This window comes from Plecotus auritus, assembly GCF_963455305.1.
Source record: "Plecotus auritus genome assembly, chromosome: 2".
Classification (NCBI taxonomy): domain Eukaryota; kingdom Metazoa; phylum Chordata; class Mammalia; order Chiroptera; family Vespertilionidae; genus Plecotus; species Plecotus auritus.
The window spans coordinates 145,777,046-145,801,149 of record NC_137771.1 but is presented as its reverse complement, the minus strand read 5'-3'; the positions used below and the strand labels follow the sequence as shown (position 1 = coordinate 145,801,149).

Below are 24,104 nucleotides of genomic sequence, written 5' to 3'. Positions count from 1 at the left end.
AAACCTAATAGTAAACATTTAATCGCAAACATTTAACCTTCATAAAAACAGTGTTCTATATTCTCAACATGGACAAAACAGCACAATTATCATAAAAACATGTTTTTTTCATTTAACTATATGAATCTCAAGTAATACAATTTATATTCAAAGAATAATGCTTTTGTTTATGCATATACCTTTTCACTGATTTTTCTAGAGGTATAAGCAAGGGTAACATTGAAAGTATTTTACAACTGGTAGAACAAAGTCACTGACCAAACAGGAGAGGCTCATGCTCTTGTCCCTGGCACAAGTGTACTGAGCATGCCAGCAGAACACGTGCTTACAGACATGGATTATAATATATAATAACCATATGCTTAAGATGGGGGCTGAGTTCAACATTAAAACTTTTTGTACTTAACTCTTTTATTGTAAGTGATTAAAACTGCATTAAATCATTTCCCCACACCACACACATTAATACCAGGATCATTCACTACTTTGGAGAAGCAATAGAACACTGTAATATGTATGCGTTGGAGCTGAAACTATCAACAGTCAATTTTTTTAACCTAAATAGTATTTATTTAAATTTCTTTTAAAACTGGTAGCCTGAAGTTCAGATTATTTTTCCCATTTCAAATACCTCTTTTTAGAAGGTGTTAAGAAGTTTTTGCTGGATATAAGTTTTAGGCGTAAGAATGCATATATGAATAAAAACAATTTTTAATGTATCTTCTGCTTAAAACTCTAAAAGTAAAACATCTGGAATCAATTCAGTATCTCTTGAAATATTGCCTCCTAAGATCAATCTCAGGGAAGAGATGGGTTAGTATTTGGAATGACATGGACTTTATTTGGATTAAATATTCCTCTAAAGTATCAAATCAATTTTCAGAATCAATTCTAAGTGGCCATAATAGATGGTTATGGCTCTCCCAAGTGGTTTCTCTCCAACTTTCCTGTGTTCTTGAGCTACCCAAGAGCACAGATGGCAATTTGCGAAACATTTTTTTCTGTCCTCCAGAATGTAACAAAGAAGAAAACATCACAGAGAAGCCTTAAAATATCTTTTCAATTAATTTAGGTTTTCATGTGGAAATAACCAAGAATTTCAAACCCAATTTCATCAAGCTGCTTGGCGGTAACTCCACCTCACAGCTTGAAGTGATACGGTATCTGGCTCTGTGTCACAGATGCAGGAAGTTTCTTCCTAGCTCTTCTTGCCATGGCTATTGTGATGTGAAAAGAAATTAAGCTCCTTGGGAGTTAAAAAACCTCAATCATCTTTCCCAATCTTGCTGAGTAACTCAACTTAAATGGAATATTCTGCCAAAAGAAATACAAATTATTGGGATAGGATGAGATGATATCATTGAGTCACATGTAAGACAAAGCATGACAGCCAAGAGGCCAGGAGATAAGAAATGCTTCCTAGGAAACCATCACAACAATACTGAGAATTGTTCTAGAAGAGAATCCCCGGGATTGGACTTAAGAGAGACAAAGCCAAAGGGACTTTATGGATGCTTGATACCAGGCCAAATGATCAATTATTTGGAAAAAAATATATACTTTAATCAATATAGAACCTTACTATACAAAACAGAGAAAAATCAAACACATAGTTTAGAATTTAATTATTACAAAATCAAACTACTTATAAAACTAAAAAGATTTCTCACTCTCTGGATAGGAAAGGGCTTTCTAAAATATAATGCAATTAAAGATGTGACAATGGAAAAGATAAATAATTTGATTAAGCAAATTTCAAGTCTTAACTATTTCAAAAATTCTCATAAAGTTGATAAAACATTTGAGAATAATTTTTCTAGATGATATTACAATATATCTTTAACCTGTCTTTAAACTATTCAACAAAAATACCATGAGACCCCCAATAAACAAGAGCCAAGATAAACGTCATTAAATGAAAAATGCAAATGGCTAATTAACAAGTGAAGAAAGTACTGCTTTATCAGCAGAGACATAGAAATTTAAAAAAATACGTTTTACACTATTACATTAGCTAGAAATTTAGTGATGGATATATAGAATGCTAATAATCAGGATGCTATATTAAGATAACTCTTATACATTGCTGGCAAGATGAAAAATTGGTTTATCCTTTCTGGAAAGAAATTTGACTAGACATATTAAGAAGTTAAAAAACTGTTAAACACCTAAACTGGTAACTCCTATTCTAAGAATCTATTGTAAGGAAATAATCAGAATTGTGAATAAAGACTTATGATCATAAATGTTCACTGCAACATCACTTACAATTAAAATACCATTAGAAATAACTTAGGTCTTGAAGATGGCGGCTGGCAGGATAGAGGTGAGGGAGAGGAAGTGAGTGAGTGAGGGTATGAAAGGAGAGTGTGTGGATGTGTGTGGTATGTGTGTGAGTGAGTAAGGGACAGTTAAATCCCCTTAGAGGCAGCAGGGGCTGGCAGACCGGCTATCTCGGACAAGGAGAAACTACCACCGCTGCGGGCACTCCCAGGACTGCGGGACTCTGGCATGGAGCCCACGCCATCTTGAAGGGTAGAATGGCCTTTTTTAGGAACTCATCAGCACCACCACCCAGACAGGCCTTGGAACTGCCCTGCGACCCAGCAGCCACTCCAGCCAAAATCCTGCTGCCCCACCCACAGACCTGCGGACCCTGGGTCCTCCACCTCCAAAGGTACACTGCTCGGCAGCAGTAAGTGTAACCTCCCCCTCCCCAGCGACAGAACTCTGGACAAAACATTTGAGGATTTTCAGCGCGAACAGACACCCAGGGCACACCACTCTGTAGGCAGCACCTGGGAGCCCCCGTGGGTGTGATTTTGTACAGACAGGGGCGTGTGACCCTGCAGTAGAAATTCTGAACTCCCTCTTCCTGAATAACTGCCCACGGACACTCCAGCTGTGCAACTTCAGTGCCAGGGCCCCTCAGAGTGCGTCAGAGCTCTGCCCAGGCAAAGGCACCTCCACACTCGCGCATTCCCAAGGAGCAGGACCCCTGAGCCCATCTATCCACAGCGTGCTCGGGGGAGCAGCTGGGAGACTCTGCTGGGTGTGATTTGGCACAGACAAGGGCGCGCTGCCCCGCACTAGAAATTCTGAATTCCCCCTTCCTGAATAACTGCCCCCATTCACCCCAGCTGTTCAACCTCAGTTTCAGGACCCCTCAGAGTGCCTCAGAGCTCTGCGCCAGCAAATGCACCTCCACAGATGCGAATTTCCAACAGTCAGGCACCCTGAGCCCATCTACCCACAGGGCACTTGTGGTAGCTACTGTGAGCTCTCCCTGGATGTGATCTTGAACAAGCAGGGACACACTCCCCCTCAGCAGTAGAAATTCTGAATTCACTCATCCTGGATACCTGCCCACAGGCGCCTCAATTACGTGGCTATACTGCCAGGGCCCTTCAGAGTGCTTCACTGTGCCTCGCAGGCAAACATACCACGGGTGCCCCTGTGAGCCGCCACTGGGAGTGAGCCCCTATCCACCACAGGTGCAGCAGCAAAAGCTGAGTCTGCTCACCCCACAACTACAGAACTCTGGTCACCACAGTCACGCCTTTCCAGAGTGCAGGCCCCCTATGCCCCATCACCCCAACAAATGGTTCCTGGGAGCCACTGTGAGTCCCCGCTGGGCACGCATGATTTCAATAAAGGGTGCAAGACAGCAAAAATTGGGACAATCCCCTCCACGGCTGCTGACTTCTAGACACCACAGTTGTGCCTCTCAAGCTCGCAGGCCTACATCAAGAGAATCCAAATAGCTCAAGTAGGGAGCTACACTAGATTACCAAGCCCAGGAGACCTGAGAGATCACACCAGTAGCACCATCCCCAAAGAACCTGAGTAACAAACCAATCGAACCTACAATTAAAACGTTACAGCAAAACATGGGAAGACAAAAAAGCAATACCCAAAGGAAAGAAAAAGAGGAATTGCCAGAAAGGGAGTTAAATGAAATTGAGGCTAGCAGCTTATCAGAGAAAGAATTCAGAGTAATGGTCATAAGGATGTTTAAATGGCTGGAAGACAAATACATACTACTCAATGAGAATTACAAGGAGCTGAATGAGAATGTCGCCAACATGAAAAGGAACCAAGAAAAGATTAAGAACAACATAGCTGCAATAAAGAACACAATGGAAGGCTTAAACAGTAGACTAGAAGAGACTGAGGACCGCATAAGTGAATTAGAAGACAAGGTAGGAAAAAACACAAACACAGCAGCAACTGCAAAGAAGACTTGGGAGGTTTTGGACAACACAAAACAAAACAATATTCGCATAATAGGGGTATCAGAAGGAGAGGAAGAGAAGCAAGGAAGAGAAAACCTGTTTGAAGAAATAATGACAGAAAACTTCCCTGATATTGGCAAGAATAAAACCATGCAAGTCCAAGAAACACATAGAGTCCCAAACAAGATGAACCCTAAAAGACCGACACTAAGACCCATCATAATTAAATTGGCAAACACCAACGACAAAGTAAGAATCTTAAAGGTTGCCAGAGAGAGACAGAAAGTTACCTACAAGGGTTCTCCTATTAGGATATCAACAGATTTCTCAACAGAAACACTTTAGGCCAGAAGGGAATGGAATGACATTTACAAAGTGATGCAAAGCAAGGGACTGAACCCAAGAATACTATACCCAGCAAGGCTATCATTCAAAATTGAAGGTGGAATCAGGAGCTTCACAGACAAAAAAAGGTTAAGAGAGTTTATCACTACCAAGCCAGCAATGCAAGAAATGCTAAAGGGACTGCTGTAAAAAGAAGAAAGAGAAAGGCAAGAAGAAACACAAACATTAAGGAAAAATATGACAACAAACATGTACTTGTCAGTAATGGCATTAAACATAAATGGATTAAATGTACCAATCAAAAGACATAGGGTAGCTGAATAGATAAGAAAACATGACCCATATATTTGCTGTCTGCAAGAGACCCACCTCAGAACAAAGGATTCACACAGACTGAGAGTATAGGGAGGGAAAAACATTTTTCAGGCAAATGGAAATGAGAAAAAAGCTGGGGTTGTGATACTTATATCTGATAAAATAGACCTCAAAGTAAAGGCCATAACAAGAGATAAGGAAGGCCACTACATAATACTAAAGGGAGCAACTCAACAAGAAGATATGACTCTTGTAAACATATATGCACCCAATACAGGAGCACCCAAATACATAAAACACCTTCTGGAAAATATCAAGGGAGAGATTGATAGCAATACAGTCATAGTAGGGGACTTTAATACCCCACTGACAACACTGGATAAATCAACTAAACAAAAAATCAGCAAAGGAACAGCAATCCTAAATGACACACTAGGTCAGATGGACTTAATTGACATCTTTAGAACATTTCACTCCAAAACTACAGAATATACATTCTTCTCCAGTGCACACAGAACATTTTCAAGGATAGACCACATATTAGGACACAGGCAAAGTCTCTTCAAATTCAAGAAGATAGAAACCATATCAAGCATCTTCTCAGATCACAATGGCATAAAACTGGAAATCAACTACAATAAAAACAATCCAAAAAAATCAAACACTCGGACACTAAATAGCATGCTATTAAACAATGACTGGGTTACCAGAGAGGTCACAGAAGAAATAAAAAACATCATGGCCACAAATGACAATGAAAACACAACAATCTAAAATCTATGGGACACAGCGAAAGCAGTCTTGAGAGGGAAGTTCATAGCTCTACAAGCCTACTGCAAAAAACAAGAAACAATGGTAATAAATTATCTAACCCTACAACTCAAAGAGTTAGTACGAGAGCAACAAGAAAAGCCCAGGGTAAGCGGAAGGAAGGAAATAATAAAGATCAGAGTGGAGATAAACGACATAGAGACCAAAGAAACAATACAAAAGATCAGCAAAACCAAGAGTTGGTTCTTTGAAAGGATAAACAAGATTGATGAAGCTCTCGCCAGGCTCACCAAGAAGCAAAGAGAGGACCAAAATAAACAAAATCAGAAATGAAAGAGGTGAAATAACAACAGACCCAACAGAAATACAAAGGATTGTTAAAAAATATGAACAACTCTATTCCAACAAACTGGACAACCTGGAGGAAATGGACATATTCCTAGAAAAATACAACCTTCAAAACTCACTCAGGAGGAATCTAAAAATCTCTATAGGCCAATAACTATGGAAGAAATTGAAGCAGTCATTAAGAAGCTTCCAGCAAACAAAAGCCCGGGGCCAGACGGCTTCACAGGGGAGTTTTACCAACATTCAAGGAAGAACTAAAACTTATCCTCCTCAGACTATTTCAAAAAATTTAAGAGGAAGGAACACTTCCAAGCTCATTCTATGAAGCCAGCATCACCATAATACCAAAACCAGATAAAGACAACACAATGAAAGAGAATTACAGACCAATATCCCTGATGAACATCGATGCCAAAATCCTCAACAAAATTCTAGCAAATCGGATCCAGCAGTACATCAGAAAGATCAGACACCATGACCAAGTAGGATTTATCTCAGGGATGCAAGGATAGTACAATATCCACAAATCAATAAATGTGATATATCACATAAACAAATTGAGAGATAAAAACCACATAGTCATATCAATTGATGCAGAAAAAGCATTTGACAAAATCCAACATCCTTTCTTGATAAAAACTCTCAACTAGGTGGAAATAGAAGGATCATACCTCAACATAATAAAAGCTATATATGATAAACCCACAGCTAACATCATACTCAATGGGCAAAAACTAAAACCATTTCCCCTAAGAACAGGAACAAGACAGGGATGCCCACTCTTACCACTCCTGTTCGACATAGTACTGGAAGTATTAGCCATTGCAATTAGACAAGAAGAAGAAATAAAAGGCATCCAAATTGGAAAAGAAGAAGTAAAACTGTCCTTATTTGCAGATGACATGATATTGTACATAAAAAACCCAAAAGACTCTATCAAAAAACTAATAGACTTAATAAATTAATTCGGCAATGTAGCAGGATACAAAATTAACGCCAAGAAATCTATGGCATTTCTATACACCAACAGTGAACTTACAGAAAGAGAGACTAAGAAAACAATCCCATTTACCATCGCACCAAAAAAATTAAGATACCTAGGAATAAACTTAACTAAGGAGGTAAAAGACCTCTACTCAGAAAACTACAGGACATTGAAAAAAGAGATAGAGGAAGACATAAATAGATGGAAGAGCATACCATGTTCATGGATTGGTAGAATCAACATCATTAAAATGTCCATACTACCCAAAGCAATCTATAGATTCAATGCACTCCCCATTAATATACCAATGGCATATTTCACAGTCCTAGAAAGAACTCTCCAAAAATTCATCTGGAATAAAAAAAGACCCCGAATAGCCACAGCAATGCTGAGAAAGAAGAACAAAGTAGGAGGGATCTCAATACCATATTTCAAGCTGTATTAAAAAGCCACTGTTCTCAAAACAGCCTGGTACTGGCACAAGAACAGGCATATAGACCAGAGGAATAGAATAGAGAACCCAGATATCTACCCAAACCACTATGCTCAATTAATATTCGACAAAGGAGGCATGAACATACAATGGAGTCAAGACAGTCTCTTCAATAAATGGTGTTGGGAAAATTGGACAGATACATGCAAAAAAATGAAACTAGACCACCAACTTACACCATACACAAAAATAAACTCAAAATGGATAAAGGACTTAAACATAAGATGGGAAACCATAAAAATACTAGAGGAATCCACAGGCAGAGAAATCTCAGACATATGCCGAAGCAGTTTCTTCACTGATACCACTCCTAGGGCAATGGAAACTAAAGAGAAAATAAACAAATGGGACTACATCAAAATAAAAAGCTTTTGCACAGCAAAAGAAACCATCAACAAAACAACAAGAAGGCCCATTGTATGGGAGAACATATTTGCAAATGTTATCACTGATAAAGGTTTAATCTCCAACTTTCACAGAGAACTCATACAACTCAATAAAAGGAAGATAAACGACCCAATAAAAAAATGGGCAACTGATCTAAATAGAATCTTTTCAAAAGAAGACAGAAGGAAGGCCAAGGGACATATGAAAACATGCTCAAAGTCACTAGTTATCTGAGAGATGCAAAAAAAACCCGACAATGTGGTACCATCTCACACCTGTCAGAATGGCAATCATCAACAAATCAACAAACGACAAGTGTTGGCAAGGATGTGGAGAAAAAGGAACCCTCGTGCACTGCTGGTGGGAATGCAGACTGGAGCAGCCACTGTGGAGAACAGTATAGAGTTTTCTCAAAAAACTAAAAATGGAGTTTCCATTTGACCCAGTAATCCCACTTCTAGGAATATATCCTAAGAAACTAGAAACACCAATCAGAAAGGATATATGCACCCTTATTTCATAGCAGCACAATTTACCATAGCTAAGATTTGGAAACAGCCTCGGTGCCCATCAGCAGATGAGTGGATTACAAAACTGTGGTACATCTACACAATGGAATACTATGCTGCTATAAAAAAGAAGGAATTCTTACCATTTGCAGCAGCCTGGATGGAACTGGAGAGCATTATGCTAAGTGAAATAAGCCAGTCAATGAAAGAAAAATACCACATGATCTCACTCATTTATGGAAAATAAAGAACATTATAAACTGATGAACAAAAAGATAGATACAGAGGCAGTAAAGCATCAAACAGACTGTCAAATTACAGCAGGAAGTTTGGGGAGGGGTGGGGGAGATAAGAGATCAATCGAAGGACTTGTATGCATGCATATAAGCATAACCAATGGACGCAAGTCACTGGGGGGTGAGGGCATGTATGGGAGTGGGGTGGGGGGCAATGGGAAGATATGTACACATGTAATACCTTAATCAATAAAAAATAAAAAAAATGAAAAAAAAGAAAGGAATAACTTAAATGCCTACAAAGTGGAAACTGATTGGGTAGGTGAAAGCATATTTAGATGATGTAATATACGGCAATTAAAATTATGTATATGAAGAGAATTTAATGACATGAATACGCTATGTCATATGGCAGCTAAGTAAAAAGAGTAAGCTTTAAAATTATATAGCATGATTTTAATTTTATAATAAAAATATTCTTAGAAATAAAAAATATTCTGAAGTTTTAACAGTAGACCACAAATAGTTCTATTACTAGTCATTTGGCAGTGTAATAGAAAATTTTGTTAATATTTCTTTTTGAATTTTATATATTCTAAATCTTTAAATATGAATTAAATAATTAAGAAAAAATTAAAACTTAAAAAAGAGGGGAGGAAAAAAAGAAAGAGGAAAACAGAAAGAACAAGAAAGAGAGAAGGAAAACAAGGAAAGGAGGAAGGGAAGAGGGAGAGTGGAAGAGAGAGTGGAAGGGAGGGAGGGAGGAAAGGAGGAAAAAGATAGGAAAGAAAAATAAAACAAGATTTATGGCTTGGGAATGTACCTGCAATCTCCTTTTTTTGATATTATTATTTGAAATACACCAAAATACTTTTCTGGGCAATCATAATAATGTGATAATCATGATTAGATAATTCCCCAATATGCGCACTTTTCTGCCAATTCAAACCACAGAAACAGTCACCTCAGCAAGATTATTTCTCAGTTCTATTTTATCCAAACCTATTTGTCACTGAAAAGAATTCAGTATTTTTTTTTCTTCCAATGGGGTATGTACTACCTTTTCCCCCATGGGACTATCTAATGATTAGATTCTAATCAATGGAGTATTCTGTGGACTATTTAATTAGATACAAAGATATATCCATCCATATACATCACATGCACACATGCAACCATGAATAGTCTTTGCACGTTTACCTGACTATGGGATATTTCCCTGGCTGAATACTTCAATACCTAGTAACCAAAGCTAGGACCAAATTCCCCTCTTCTCACCAAAGTGCTTCCTCTACCTGCTCAGTGACATAACATCCTTCACTTTGTAATTGAGCATGTGATTTGAAATGCAAACATCTGTGTGATGGTTATAACAATGGCTTACATTTGCAACAGGTAATACATAACTGTTAGAATGGTTCCTAAGAACAGATTTAGAAAGGTGAAGGGAAAATGGAGAACAAGGGACTGAGTTTCTGAAGTGAGAGAGAAAAAGGTGTCTAGATGGTGGGAAATGGCTGGTACATAAAATACACAAACATTCCCTGCACTAAATAGAGGCTGGGCACATTAAAACAACAACAAAGCAATTGCTTTATCATTTTGAAAAGAGTTAACTCTTATGTATGTGTAGGAAGTGATAGAAAATAGATGAAGATTTGAACAGTAGCAATGTAAGTAGAGCATGTACCAATTTACTCTTGGAATATGTTATAGTAAAAAACAATCCACAAGACAGAAGACAATAAACATAATTTCAAAATACCTAGAATACTGAAGTACTGGAGTAACTATATTGAATATCAGATTTTTAGATATTTAAATAATTTAGTATGATCTTGTCTTATACATCCAACTCTGTTTTCTAAAAAAGAAAGGAATTCCTAAAATGTTAAGTACTTTTACCTAACACCTCGTACATAGCTAATCAGTTGATTCAGTCTCAGTACCCAATAATAGGACTATTTCCCTATTTCAATAAAAATACAATGCAAACACAATTTCTTAAAAAACATTCTTGAAAATAACCTGGTACATACCACTGTGTTTGCTTGGTCATAGGTACTTTGAATTTTCCCATTTACTTTGTTTATACCTGAAAAAAACAAGGGAAAAATAACATTATTTTCATTTTTATGGTTTCTATGCCAATTCTTACTAATCACTATGAAAACAACTATAACTTCTGCTCTCTCCAACTCGAGCATATTATTTTATTTACTATAATTTAAAAGACTGATTCCAATGAAGTTTTTGAATGAAGGGATAACAGGAAGAAAGTCCAGGGCCCCCTAAAGTCTTCTTACATTCACTTCTGGTAGCTTTCCATCTGAATATGTGCACATATTGTTAGTTTTTTAGCCCACTTGGTGTTCATAGATCAGGGATTGATTTAAAATACTATAATGATCAATGAACTGTTACCAATGGCAGCATCAAATATTAGTATCATTTAAAAAACACACTCATAAAAAATAGATTCTGAAATATCAATACCCAACAAGTTCTGTTTATTTTTATGTTTTCTCAAATACTAGAAGATGGGAATTAACTGGTCTCATACAGTTAATACATAATTAGAAATTTGAACATTAGGGGGAAAATAAAAATATTACAGAAAGCTAAGATAATTCAGGTACTTACTTCCAATAATAGTCTTGTGATTGAAAATCTTACTCCATATTCCACCTTCTACATTGTCTTTCACTCCAAATTCATAAACCGTGTTGGGCTTTAGATTTTCTACAATTGTTTCAGTGGCTGGACAGAGTTGAAAAATCCATTTCTTTTCCTTATCCTTTTCTCTATAGCGAATTGTATAAAATCTGTTGAAAACCCAAAATATGATGCTTTGAAATCACAGGGAGATTCAGAATGTTTTGTTTCTTAATGAAACATCACAGCCTCGTATCTACTCCAAAGGCTCTATTTAATACTAGCTTCTGCTTCAGTCCGCTTCCTACCCTTGTCACATTGGTTGACTTTATAATTGTGTAATACAGGCAAGTTCTAAACTCTAAAGGAGATGGTACACAAAACTACTTATTTAAAGAAGTTTCCTTGATTTTAAAGCAAAATATAGGCCTGTGATAATAAACAGTGCTGCACAACCTAGCACACCACAGATACTCCATAAATATTTCTGGAATGACTAGAATGGTTACTTAGGTGTTCATAGGGTCATTCTAAAATTAGAATATAATTGCTCTGAATGGCCAACGATTCAATCACCAAAATATATTGGTTTATTTCTTTTTCTTTTTATTGAATTTATTTGAGTTACCTTGCTTAAACAATTAGGTCTATCATTATATTTTTCAATGGTCACTATAGAAGGTTCTACTTACCAAAACTCACGAATCCTATAAAACCAGTGTGAACTGAAGGAAAATACAATAAATGTCTACATTGTACATGTGCAGAAGGCTTAAGACTCTTATTTATTTATTTGGTTTATCCATACAATAAACTCTGAAAAGAGCAGAGCAAGAATTACTGTGGATGAAAAGGAGAGGCTGAGAAGTGTCTCACATCTGATAACCAGTGAGAGAGCCAGGCCAAAGGTTAATACCTTTTGTATTGCATTGGACTATCTTTCTACTGTGATGCTTGGCAAAAGGAGATGGTAAAAGACAGGTAAAGGATGCAAAATAGAAGAGTAAAAGGAATCACAGTTCCTTTTAGTATTATTTAAGGCTTTTTATCTTTTGTTTTATTGTGTATTTACCATCACAGACTTCCCATTATTGTTGGAGGACACCCAGGATTAAGTGTTGATTGCATCTTTACTATGGATGATTAAATTTAGGCACCAGTGCATGGAGGGGCAACGAGTCTATTAAACAGGTAGCAGCCCATGAATGTCGTCATCAGAGAAGACCTCTGGAAAGCCTTCCTCTAGCAATTTGGATTTTAAGAACACATCTCATACCCCAACTAAGTATAAAACTGTTGAAGGCAGTGTTTGGTTCAGCTGGCATTATTCTGTGCTTGATGTCCTCGATAGTCTCAATATTGACGAGAATTATTATTATAGCTTAAAGAAATCCATAGCCCCTCAAAATGTGGTGGAGAAGGCAGGTAGCGGCTTGGATATTTGTCAGCTGCAAATTAGTAGTGTGACCTCAGGAGAGTTTCTTGCCCACTAATGCATAGATTTTTCTCCATTGAAAAAGAAGGGAATTGGACTAGATGATCTTTGAGATTATGTCTGTTACTAAAAATTTATTCTAGCTACCATCAGGCATTCTAGTCTAATAAATACAAAGGCAGAACATAGGGTAAAACCTCAGAGGTAGAAACTCCAAAAACAAAATTTGTGATGTAGATGACAGTGAATTATGCCAAGTGGAGAAATGGGAGAATGTCAAAATAAAGTTAGTCTTTCACAAACTATCTGGCGTGGTACACATGGCAGGCCATCTATGGCGCTTTCCATACCTTTTCAGCAATGTCTTCTTTTTTTAAAAAAAATTATTTTTATTGTTGAAAGTATTACAGATGTCCCTCTTTTTATTTTTTCCCAGTGACCCACTCTACCTCGCACCCACCTCTCCCAAGCCCTCACCACACTATTGTCTGTGTCCATGGGCTATGCATGTATGCATATAAATTCCCTGGTTAATCCCCCCCCAAGCAATGTTTTTATTTCTATGTGATTAACTACTACTGTATTTCCTAAAACATCTATTCCACACATTTTTTTGCTCTCTTCACATCAAAGTACACTTCCTGTAACCCCCTTTGTCAATGTTGTTTCCTGCCACACCGAGACTGTGACTAGTGATATAAATTCTGTCCTCACTCCCTTCCTCTGAAAGTGTCTCTCTCCCCCTTCACTCTCTCCTTGCCCCTCTCTGATTCCAGGGTTCTCCCTTCTGAAAATTAAGCAACTTGGTAATTTCATTCCATGTCTTAATTCAATCTGCTCCCCAACCTTTTTCTTGATCTTTCAAGGACCTTTCTTTAAGTCTAAATGATGTTTAAATATTTTCTATTCTACCAAAACAAAGTAAAACTGATGCTTACGTCTTACTCCTGCCACTGTCTTTTAACACAAATTTCTTGAAAGTAATATACTTTCTCTCACCTTCTTACCATTCATAATGCCTACACCCCTTTGGTTTTTGTTTTGTTTGGCTTTAAAATGTTTATTTTTTATTTAATTTATTGGAGTGACATTGGTTAATAAAATTATATAGGTTTCAGGGTATAATTCTATAATACATCTTCTGTGTATTGTATCATGTTCACCATCCCCAGTAACCCTCTGCAATGTGGTGTCTGACTTGTTAGTATAGTAAAACCTTAGGATCAAATCCAATGACTTACTCCTCCATGAATTTCATAACTACTTTAAAATCTACCCATCTTCGTTTTCAAACCTTTCAGGTTTCTTCTCCCCTCATGTCCAATCAGTGCTCAAGGTCAGTTACTTTTCCTGCATGATTCCTCTTGCACCTGGCTCGTCTCTATTCCTAAGGAGTTTAAGGACCCAGTTTAGGTCCTCATTACCTTTGAACTATTGCAATAATTTTCAAACTGGTCAATTATTTCCCAGATCTCTTTTCCTTATTACCTACTGCTGGCTGGCTTAAGCTCAACAAAATAAGTTTCTAGTAATTTTAGTGCGATCTAAAATGAAATAGCTTGTCTGAAGTGATAATTATAACAGTATGTTGTGAATAATTATAACATAAGGCAATAATATAAAAAACATCAAGACTAGCAGAACACAGTAAGCACCATTTATTGAGTGCTCACTGCATGCCAGACACTATGGTAACATAGCCACCTTTTATGGTGTCATTTCATTAAATCTGACAACGCTAGTAGATATTACTATGATTACACCCATTTTAAAGATGAGAAAACCAAAACTTGAAGCATTTCAGTAACCTGCCAAATTATAACCTCAGTTTATAATAGAGCAGGATTTAACTTAGGTTAATCTGACCAGAATTTGTACCGCCAGCTGTTACCATCCCTGGAGGTATTCATTGCAAACTCTGGATTGGAGATATTGCAGAGGGGGTTCAAGGGCTGAATGGACTGGCTAGATGATTTTTAAGGCTTATTCTTGACAATCCACTTGCTTATTAGTTCATACATTTGTTCAGGCCTATTCTGTAAAACATGATGCTAGGTTCTTTGTGAGATGGAAGATGAGTGGGACACTATGCTTAACTTCAAAAATGAGCTCACAGTGCAGTGGTTAACCTAATGAGAATATTCCATAGGTAACTAAAAATATCTTAGAGTTTTGGAAACGGGTTAAGGTCTGAGGTTCAGCATTGAAAATCATTTATATCTTTGCCATTCTTGCTGTTCTCTGTGGAATAGCCACACCAGCAATTCCTGGGAGCTTTTAGAAATGCCGAATCAGGCTCTTCCTCAGGCCTGTGAACTCAGAATCTGCACTTCAATAAGGTCTCCCAAATGATTTACATGCACATCAACTGAGCACTGTTCTATATCTATTTAGCAATTAATTGATCACTGATGACCACAAAGAGAAGTTTCAGTGAATGGTAGAGAGGAATGGAAGCCACTGAATGGGTGGTACAGAAATCGGGAATATGTGAGCTGATTGCTCTAAGAAGTTTAGTAATTAAGAGAAGAGATTAAAATGTAGAATGCAGGTGTAAAAAAGAAGGATCTCTTACCCTTTGAGACAGCATGAAGGGACCTGGAGAGTATTACGCTAAGTGAAATAAACCAGTCAGAGAAAGACAAGTATCACATGATCTCACATAATTATGTGTGAAATCCAATGACAAAAATAAAATGACAAACAAAATAGAACCAGACATTGAAGCATGCAACAGACTTACATATTTCTGAGGGAAGCGGGGGGTGGAGTGGGAAGAGATTAACGAAAGAACTTATATGCATTATGCATAACCCATGGACATAGACAATAGTGAAGTGAAGGCCTGGGGAGGGGGCTGGAGCTGGGTGGAGGAGGTTAATGGGGGAGGGGAGGTAAGGGGATATTTGTAAGACTTACAACAATAAATATAAATTTAAAAAAAAACCCGTAGCTTGGAAGATATAACAGGATCAACAGATTTTGTTTTCAGGTAGGGAACTCTAGAGCTTGTTTATAAGCCAAAGGCAGAGCACCAATGACAGTGAAGGGGCAAATGTAAAAGAGAAAGGCTTACAGAATGTGGAGGGGACTCAATGGTTATTGTACAGAGCAAACATATATCCCTTGGAAAGAAAAGAGTGGTAAAGATAAATTTGGGCTGAAGAAAGAGTAAGCTGATGGTGGATACTCTAAATTTCCTCAGTATTGCAAAAGCCAGGATGGGTTAGGGTAGAAAAAAAGCCAGGATGCTATTTCCATGATCAGGGGTAAGGTGAGGAGTGCCTGGATTGGAATCATTGGTGTGGAAATGAAGAAGTAAAAGACAAAGATACTCACATGCATACTTCTCAAAGGCAAAACCAATATAACTTGGGGGCTCATTAGTTATAGGAGATGAAAAAAATGAGTAAAGATTCAAATTAAGGTGAGTGGAAAAATTGTGATACTTCAGAAAGTATTAAGACAAGTGAGGTAATATATCAAGTTAAGTTTCAAGTAATGGTACAACATAAAAGTAAAAATGACATTTCACTGCTTATTATTCAGCATCCATTTACTGAAGGTCTACTATTTACCAGATGCTGGCTCCAGGAACTGGCGAGATAATGGTGATAAACTTACATATGATCTCTCTCCTCACAGGACTTAAAATATACATGGCAAGACAAATGGATACCAAGGCATTGTGCTCATTCAGGTGAGAATCCACAAACATTGAAAATACCAACTTCTTAAAAACTTGGGGAGGAAAAGGAGAGCCAACAGCTAACAAGGAGGCCCTCATTCTGCATTAAGAGTAAATAAATATAATATGAAAGTATTAGAAAATGTGAAAATGATATCTAAAGAATCATAAAACTTCAATAAGTTGGCAAAGAAGGAAGAACTAAAGCAATCTTAAACGACTTAAATTGGAAACACAGGAAGGAAAAAATAAGTTATTAATGGCAAAATAAATTTTGGTTAAAAACATGTTTTACTCTTTATCTGGGCCAATTTGGAAAGCTTTCTTTTGACCTTAGATTTATCAAGGATAAGTGTAACGTTCTTCCATTCAAAGTCCATTAAGAATAAAAACCATAAATTAAGCACATCTATTCTCCCATGTGAATTAAGAAAAGGGTCTAAAAACAGGGAAACCCATATGAACACTATGCCAATAGGAATAGAAACATGTACCACAAAAGAGTAAATCAACATTTAATTAATATTCCCAAGTTTAAAACAAAACAAAACAAAAACAGGGGTTTTCTCACTGGAAACTTACTACACAGAGCTTTGACATAGGAAGTCCAAAAGCAAAGTAAAAAGCAAAAACTTTTCCAAAAATTTATTTGCATTTGTAGGATAAATGAGGCTATCCAACAAAACAATGTGAAAGTTTTTTGTTTTGTGTGTGTGTGTGTGTGTGTGTGTGTGTGTGTGTGTGTGTGTGTTTAAATCAGAGACTCTACACAGAGGGCCAAATATTAGAGTCCAAAGGATTAAAATAACAACAGTTGGTATTTCTGTAGCAAGCCAAGGGCATTCAGATTTCAATGGTTTTGTAAAAAGATACTCCTGAAGGAAAACTTCAGCTGTATTAACCTTCCAATTTTTGAGAAGCAATCATTCCCTATAGCTATTATTGCTTATTCTAACCTACTAGATTAGTCTAAATTCTAAAAACATCTGCATGATCATCTGAGAGTGAATTTCTCCAAATCTGCTTACAATTACACTAATTTAGAGTTGTTCTGGTAGATTTATTTGGCTGCTTATATTGAGTACAGCATTTCCAGAGCTTTTAAGTAGGGACTACTATTTTTTTCTCAAATACCACAAAGACTAAAATGTCAGCTCTTTATTAACTATACTGGGGAGAAAGGAAGCATGGTTAAATGAAATTCACAAATACTCCAAGTGCTTCCTTTTAGTCATTACTATTTAATTCTTCCCTTTTAGTCATGTCTTAACAATTCCCATAGAATCTTGACATGCTATTATTTAATTTTAATTTTTTATTTGTTTTTTTATTTTCTTTATTGATTACGGTATTACATATGTGTCCTTATCCCCTGCATTGCTCCCCCAACCCCCTTCTCATGCCCATTTTTAAAGAAACTTTACTTGAAATGGAATTCTTTATTTTAAATATTGTGATTTGACAGGCATGAGTCCATCTACTTGATGAAAAGGACAGAGCCAGGGTGTTATGGGGTGGGGGTGAGGTGCATGTGTGGTTTGTGTAGCTTGGGCCTGTGAGCCAACTGCCTTGATTAAAATCCAAGTTCCACCAGGATATCTGCTCCTCTACCTTCTCCACATTCGTTACCTGCATGTGCTGTCAGTCCATGACAACAGCTATCGATTAGAATCTGTCATTAGATAAATTCTTTCATGGAAGGGTCAGTAAGACCAGGTAAGATTAGAGGAAAGGCTTGAGGACAGGGGAGGAAATCATATCCATATTGTGCTATATGAATTTGCAGGTTACTGAACCTCAGTGATTTATCAAGCAAGTTGAATGACTGCGTTTTGCTACAAGTATACCAAATTTCTTTTCTTCCTTCCCTCTTTCCTTCCTTCTTTCCTTTCTTCTTCCCTTCCTTCTTTCCCTCCCCACTTTTTAACTTTTAAAAAAATAAGAGGATAAAAAATTATTTAAAAAAAGAAAGCAATTTATAAATGTTTATTTTCTCAGCATTGTCACCCAATCCACTAGAAACTGGAATTATCACAAGAAAGCATGCTCTTTCAAGAGTCCATTTTCCAAACAAAATAAGTATGGGTTTAGTAGTGGGTGAAATGAAAAATATTTCAGATTCTTTGTAACATCTCAAAATTATTTTTTTTAAAAATTGGTTTTGGCAATAGCTTCTACATGCCTTTCCCCAAAAATGTCTCCTTCAGAACTGTAGGATGGACATGTGAAGGGAAATTTAATTTTTTTTCTTAGTCTAGATTTCCTAATCAAAGTCATATGAAAGGCACTTATGAGGACTTATAAACATTTTAATGGTCTTTCTTTTTAGTTCAATTTAGACAAATACAAATAAGCACTACACAAATAGATATTTGGCCAAAAGGTGCATGAAAAAGTGCTCAACACCTTAGTATGTGAGAAATGCATATCAAAATGGCAATGAGAGAGGACTACACTAGAATAACTAAAATGAAAAACACTGACAACACAAAACGTGGTGAGAATGGGGAGCAACTGGAACCCTTCCTATGTTGCTTATGGGAATGTAAATGGATGTTAGGCAAAAACAAACAAAGCAAAAAATAAATATACCTCTTTCCTGGGAACCAGCAATCTTTCCAATTTTTTTATTTATTTTATTTTTGTCAGTAGTGGAACGATCCACCTTTTTTTTACTTGCAAAGGGTGAACAGAAAGCTACTATATTTCTCTAGGACATTTACCTTTCCAACTTTTTTTAAAAAAATTATTTTATTGATTTTTTACAGAGAGGAAAGGAGAGGGATAGAGAGTTAGAAACATCGATGAGAGAGAAACATCGATCAGCTGCCTCCTACACATCCCCCACTGGGGATGTGCCCGCAACCAAGGTATATGCCCTTGACCGGAATCGAACTTGGGACCTTTCAGTCCCAAGGCCGATGCTCTATCCACTGAGCCAAACCAGTTAGGGCTACCTTTCCAACTTTTAATAGTCTTTCCTAACTGCCTTCAGCCTCATCCTCTGAGCTTTCATTACACTTCTCACTGATACTCCCCATTTGCCATGTGGCTTATTCTCCCTTGTAGTTTATTCTTTGTTGAGAAAATATACTGTCCAGTCTACATGGCTCAGTGGTTGAGCATCAACCTATGAACCAGGAGGTCACTGTTCAATTCCTGGTCAGGGCATATGCCCCGGTTGAGGAGCATGCAGGAGGCAGCCAATCAACTATTCTCTCTCATCATTGATGTTTCTATCTCTTTCGCCTTCTTCCTTCCTCTCTGAAATTGATCAAAAAAGAAAACAGAAAACATACTTGCATATGTTTCTATTCAGGTAGGTGATAACTCCCTTAAGAGTAAGCCTTTGCATTCCCCTTACATCCAGAATGGGCTGGACAGCTAAGAGGTGACCTGTAAATGCTGATGCTCCTGATATTTACACATTTTTCTAAAAGCATGCACAAATACTATTAAAAGCAGGCACTAACTTTCTAATTTTCAGATGAAAAATAAAGTCTTCCATTATGATGAGTTACCTGTCATTGGGACAGTGACTCGGCAATGTCCAGTCATGGTGTGGGTTAATGAGGAAACCCCAGGACAGGAAGACAGAGCTTGGTGTCAGAGTGCCAACCACCAGCTGGAGAGGCTTGCGAGAGCGTGTTTTGCCTACGGAGGTAACATACAGGTTAATTCTGTAACACTTAGTGTATTTTCATGATTGGGATAAAATGCATGAAGATGACTTGGTAAAATGAAGAAAAGTGTGAAAGTATCAAATTCTTTTTATATAATGCACAAATATTACTAATTCTTTGACAATTAATTTAAGCATGAATCAAATGAAATATTCCTTTTTGATATTTATGTGTGTGCATATGTGTATATATGTATATATTCATATATGTGTAATATATACATATAAACTATAACCAATTATATCTAGTTTTTATTTTTGTGTGAGTCAGGGATGAATATGACTGTTGAATATGTCTTGGCTGTTACCAGTAAAATAAAAACATACACATTTTCATATACATATACATACTATATTCACATATACATATATGTACATATGTATATATACATACTCATTCCATTTCTTTTATACACAAAATAAAAACATGCCTTTTTCCCCCTGGGACTGTGAATTAGTGTGAAATAACATCTGAGAAAAGAAAGCTTAGTATCTAGGTGTAGGAATATTCTTTCTTTAAAACCTATTTTGGAGTGTAAAATCCCCATCATACCATTAAAATAAGAATATTTTTTACAGTGAGTATCCAAATGGAAAATGCAGATCCACTTTTAACAATGCTGGGAGAATAGGAGTAACAGGAAGCACAGCTGTTCCGATGGGACTAAGGAGATTTAGGCAATGCTAATAAACCACTGTAGAATCTTTTCAAGTATATAGAGGCCAGACATTTCACATTTTCAAAATATGTGAAACTGCAAGAATGGAAACAGTGAAAAAGAGAAGGGAAGATCCTCAACCATAGAAACCAACACTGGCTCACAAAAAAATCAAAGTGAATAAAATAAAAATCCAATAGCAGACCTAATAAAACTGCATAGAGCTAACATAAAACATATACTATATTTGTATTCTCATTGGATTCCCATTTCATGAGACTATGGGTGTTGTATTTGCTATAGGACCAACTTGTGTTATCTTAGTCTAATGCAAGTGGGAACCAGTGGGTAGGAAGGTACCCATTGTATGAGCTTAGTGGAGCTTATCTGAACCAAAAGCCCTTGAAAATTGTGTCATACTGTTGCTTCTACTAGATTTAAGTTTCTGAAAATTGTTATTTCAGTGAAAAAATCCTCTGAGCCTAGAAAATACATAACCTAATGATGACAAATTGCCTCATTGTAACATTGCTGAATTTTTACAAGATATTTGAAATAATTTTCAATGATAGTTATTGTTTACTTGGTTGCAAACATGCATTTATATCTTTCTGTAGATTTTTACAATCCACCCATCATAGTACCTTGTATGATTGTGATATAAAGGGTCCAAGTCTGGGCGCCAAGATGGGCAGATTAGAATCTAAAATGAGGGTAGGGAGCACTGGTAGTTTTAAAAAGCCCTGAGGTGATTCTGGTAGGCCTTTTTCCATCCCTGAGTTGATTTTCACTAATGTAATACTAATGCAATCTTATTTTACAGGTAAATATAACTTTCAACCTACAGAACTTTCAAGGGTGGCCAAGGTCATACCAAAGGCAATTGTAATATAATTTTCTTTTTTACTGCATCATTGGTTTAGCTGACACCTTATGAATATGATGCCACTTAAAGACCAAAGATACATTTTTCTTTCACAAGGGAACCTACGGCTTACATGACCCATCAAATAATTATTTCACTAAGTTTGATTTTAATATAAAATGATTAAATAATTACAATTTATGTGGTAGATGCAAATATAAAATGAATGGAAGTGAATCCATTAGTCATGATATCCTTCTCAAATGCAGATTACAAAAACAAAAATGATATCTGCTGCCTGAAAGGAAAGGTGGGGCATTATATCCTGAGCAAGATGAAGCAGTTCCCTGCACTGGTCATCACAAAGTGAAAAATGACTTCTAAGGCCAGTGTCATAGCAGCTCCAAAATGAAATGAAGTTATAAGGTGCTACTGAGGTGCAATCGCCGTCTTGACTTTACTTATGTATCTTTGTGTATTTGTATTATGATCATATTTGCATTAAGAAACAGTTAAATGAATATGAAGCCAGAATCCCATGGAAGCAGACTCAATGCTTCTTGACTTTATTGTTAAATATTTTGAAATGGAGTCTTGAAATATTGTGAGATTATTTATCTTGAAGAGTATGGAAAGCTGCTGGACAACTATTGTTAACAAGTTGAAAGCAGTGATTGAAATTTTCCTTGGGCTTTGGGAAAATGTAAAAGGTCAGGAAAAGGAATGTGTATTTTTCAAAATGCTTGACTATTTATTGCTTCTCTTAAAAGAAGTGGAAACATCAGAAGGAGCGGGAGAGGGGAGAGGATTGGGGCAACTGATTTCTGTGAACCAGTTTTGGCTGATTCATCTAGAAGATGAACACACAGCTGTCAAGGACCCCTTGCTGGGTATATTTAAAGATCTGTGTGTTCTCCCCACCCATTTAATGCCTTAAAAAAGATGCAACAAAAATAAAACAAAACAAAAAAAGGTCCTTTTTTGTGTGTGGCATCCAGTGTACTATAAAAGATAAGTCTGATTAGGAAATAATTATTTTGAGAACAGTTCACATTGGAAAACAAGGTCAACTCTACTTAGAGTTAGGAAGGTGTAGTATCAGGTGGTAAAATCATATTCACAGCTATAATTGTTTCCTTGTTATAGCAATGGCAACTCATTTGGTCTGAGAATACACTTAAGTAGTGAAACTGAGGCAATTTCAAGAAGGATTTTAATCTTTTCATCATGTGGAAATAATTCTACTCATTTATTCATATGGCATCTATGTTCCTGTTTCAGGACGTCCTATCCATGGGAAGATGGGTGTTGCACTGCTGTTTCATAAAAGGAGTTCTATATTTGACTAAATAGAAGAGGTTTAGAAGGGAGAGATCAGGAGTAAATAAAACATAATTCCAGTCTATTTAATCCAACACATATAGATTAATTATGCCTTTGAAATGTAAACAGTCTCCTTCAGCAAAAGTTAGACATCAAAATTTGCCTTCAAAATCTGAAAGGCACAATAGCAAGCATGAGGTCACACATTTCAAAACAAAGACACTAACAGGAGCAACTCTCAGTGAGCACTTGCTGTGTGCCAGGCCTTGGCCTAGGTGTGGCATATCCATAAATTCATTTAATTCTCACAATGACCCTAATTATGCAGCAGAAAGGAGGCACTGGGAGGTTACATATTTGCCTAAAGCCCTGCAGTTCACATGTGGTGGTACTGGGATAGGATCCTGAGAAGTCTCCACCTGGCTCTGCTCCTAATCTATTGACCCAGAGCCTGCTGCGCATGTTTCAACTTCTAATGTGCATTCTCAAGGCCTCCCCAAGGCACTGGGTCTCCGTAGGTAGAAAAGAGACAAAAAGTCATGGTTTACAGTTAATAAAAAACAAAATGAATAAAAAATACCTGAGCATGATTTCTTTTGACTTGGTGGAGGAGCAGGTCGAACGACAATCAGATATTTAGGCTCTGCATCTGGAAATAATAATAACTTGATCAATAAAATTCTTTGAGAACGAGCAGCATTTGCCACAGCACACCCATGTCCTGACTCAGTGCTCCCAACTTTAGTCATCGTAACCACAGTGGATGAGAGGACCTAGGAATTCAGAAAGTTAATACTTCTTGCATAGTTCAATTTAGTTCAGTTTTTAAAATGAAAATTAAATCCAGATTTTTAAGACCAAATGGACAGGGGTAGGGGATAGGTCTTAAAAGAATCTTACTAGACATGGATTTCATGTCACATCTTCATCAATCCTTTCCCCTGTAAAGAGATTTTTTAAAAAATCAGATCAAATCAATTCTGTGACCCTTTTCCTCACAGAGGGTCAGCCTGATGCTAAAATCAGAGATGGAAAATCCTACTTGCATAAGATATATGGTCATGTCACCTGTTGTATGACCTGAAATTGCTCACTTTTGTGAAGTTATTATTTTGTTGTTTTTAATCCTCACCTAAGGATATTTTTCCCATTGATTTTTTTAGAAAGAGTAGA

The 24,104-nt window shown here is 36.8% G+C and overlaps 1 protein-coding gene across 10 annotated transcripts in view; it reads right to left on the bottom strand.

The window, feature by feature from the left end:
* The window catches only part of ABI3BP (ABI family member 3 binding protein), a 265,345-nt gene that overhangs the window by 143,398 nt on the left and 97,843 nt on the right, over nucleotides 1-24,104 (bottom strand). For all 10 annotated transcript variants that reach the window (XM_080656581.1, XM_080656584.1, XM_080656576.1 and 7 more), the window contains exons 3-6: nucleotides 23,512-23,580; nucleotides 19,924-20,056; nucleotides 11,268-11,449; nucleotides 10,664-10,719 (exon numbers count right to left, since the gene is read on the bottom strand). In XM_080656581.1, the coding sequence (XP_080512707.1) occupies nucleotides 10,664-10,719; nucleotides 11,268-11,449; nucleotides 19,924-20,056; nucleotides 23,512-23,580 (440 nt within the window). The remainder of the gene's footprint in view (nucleotides 1-10,663; nucleotides 10,720-11,267; nucleotides 11,450-19,923; nucleotides 20,057-23,511; nucleotides 23,581-24,104) is intronic.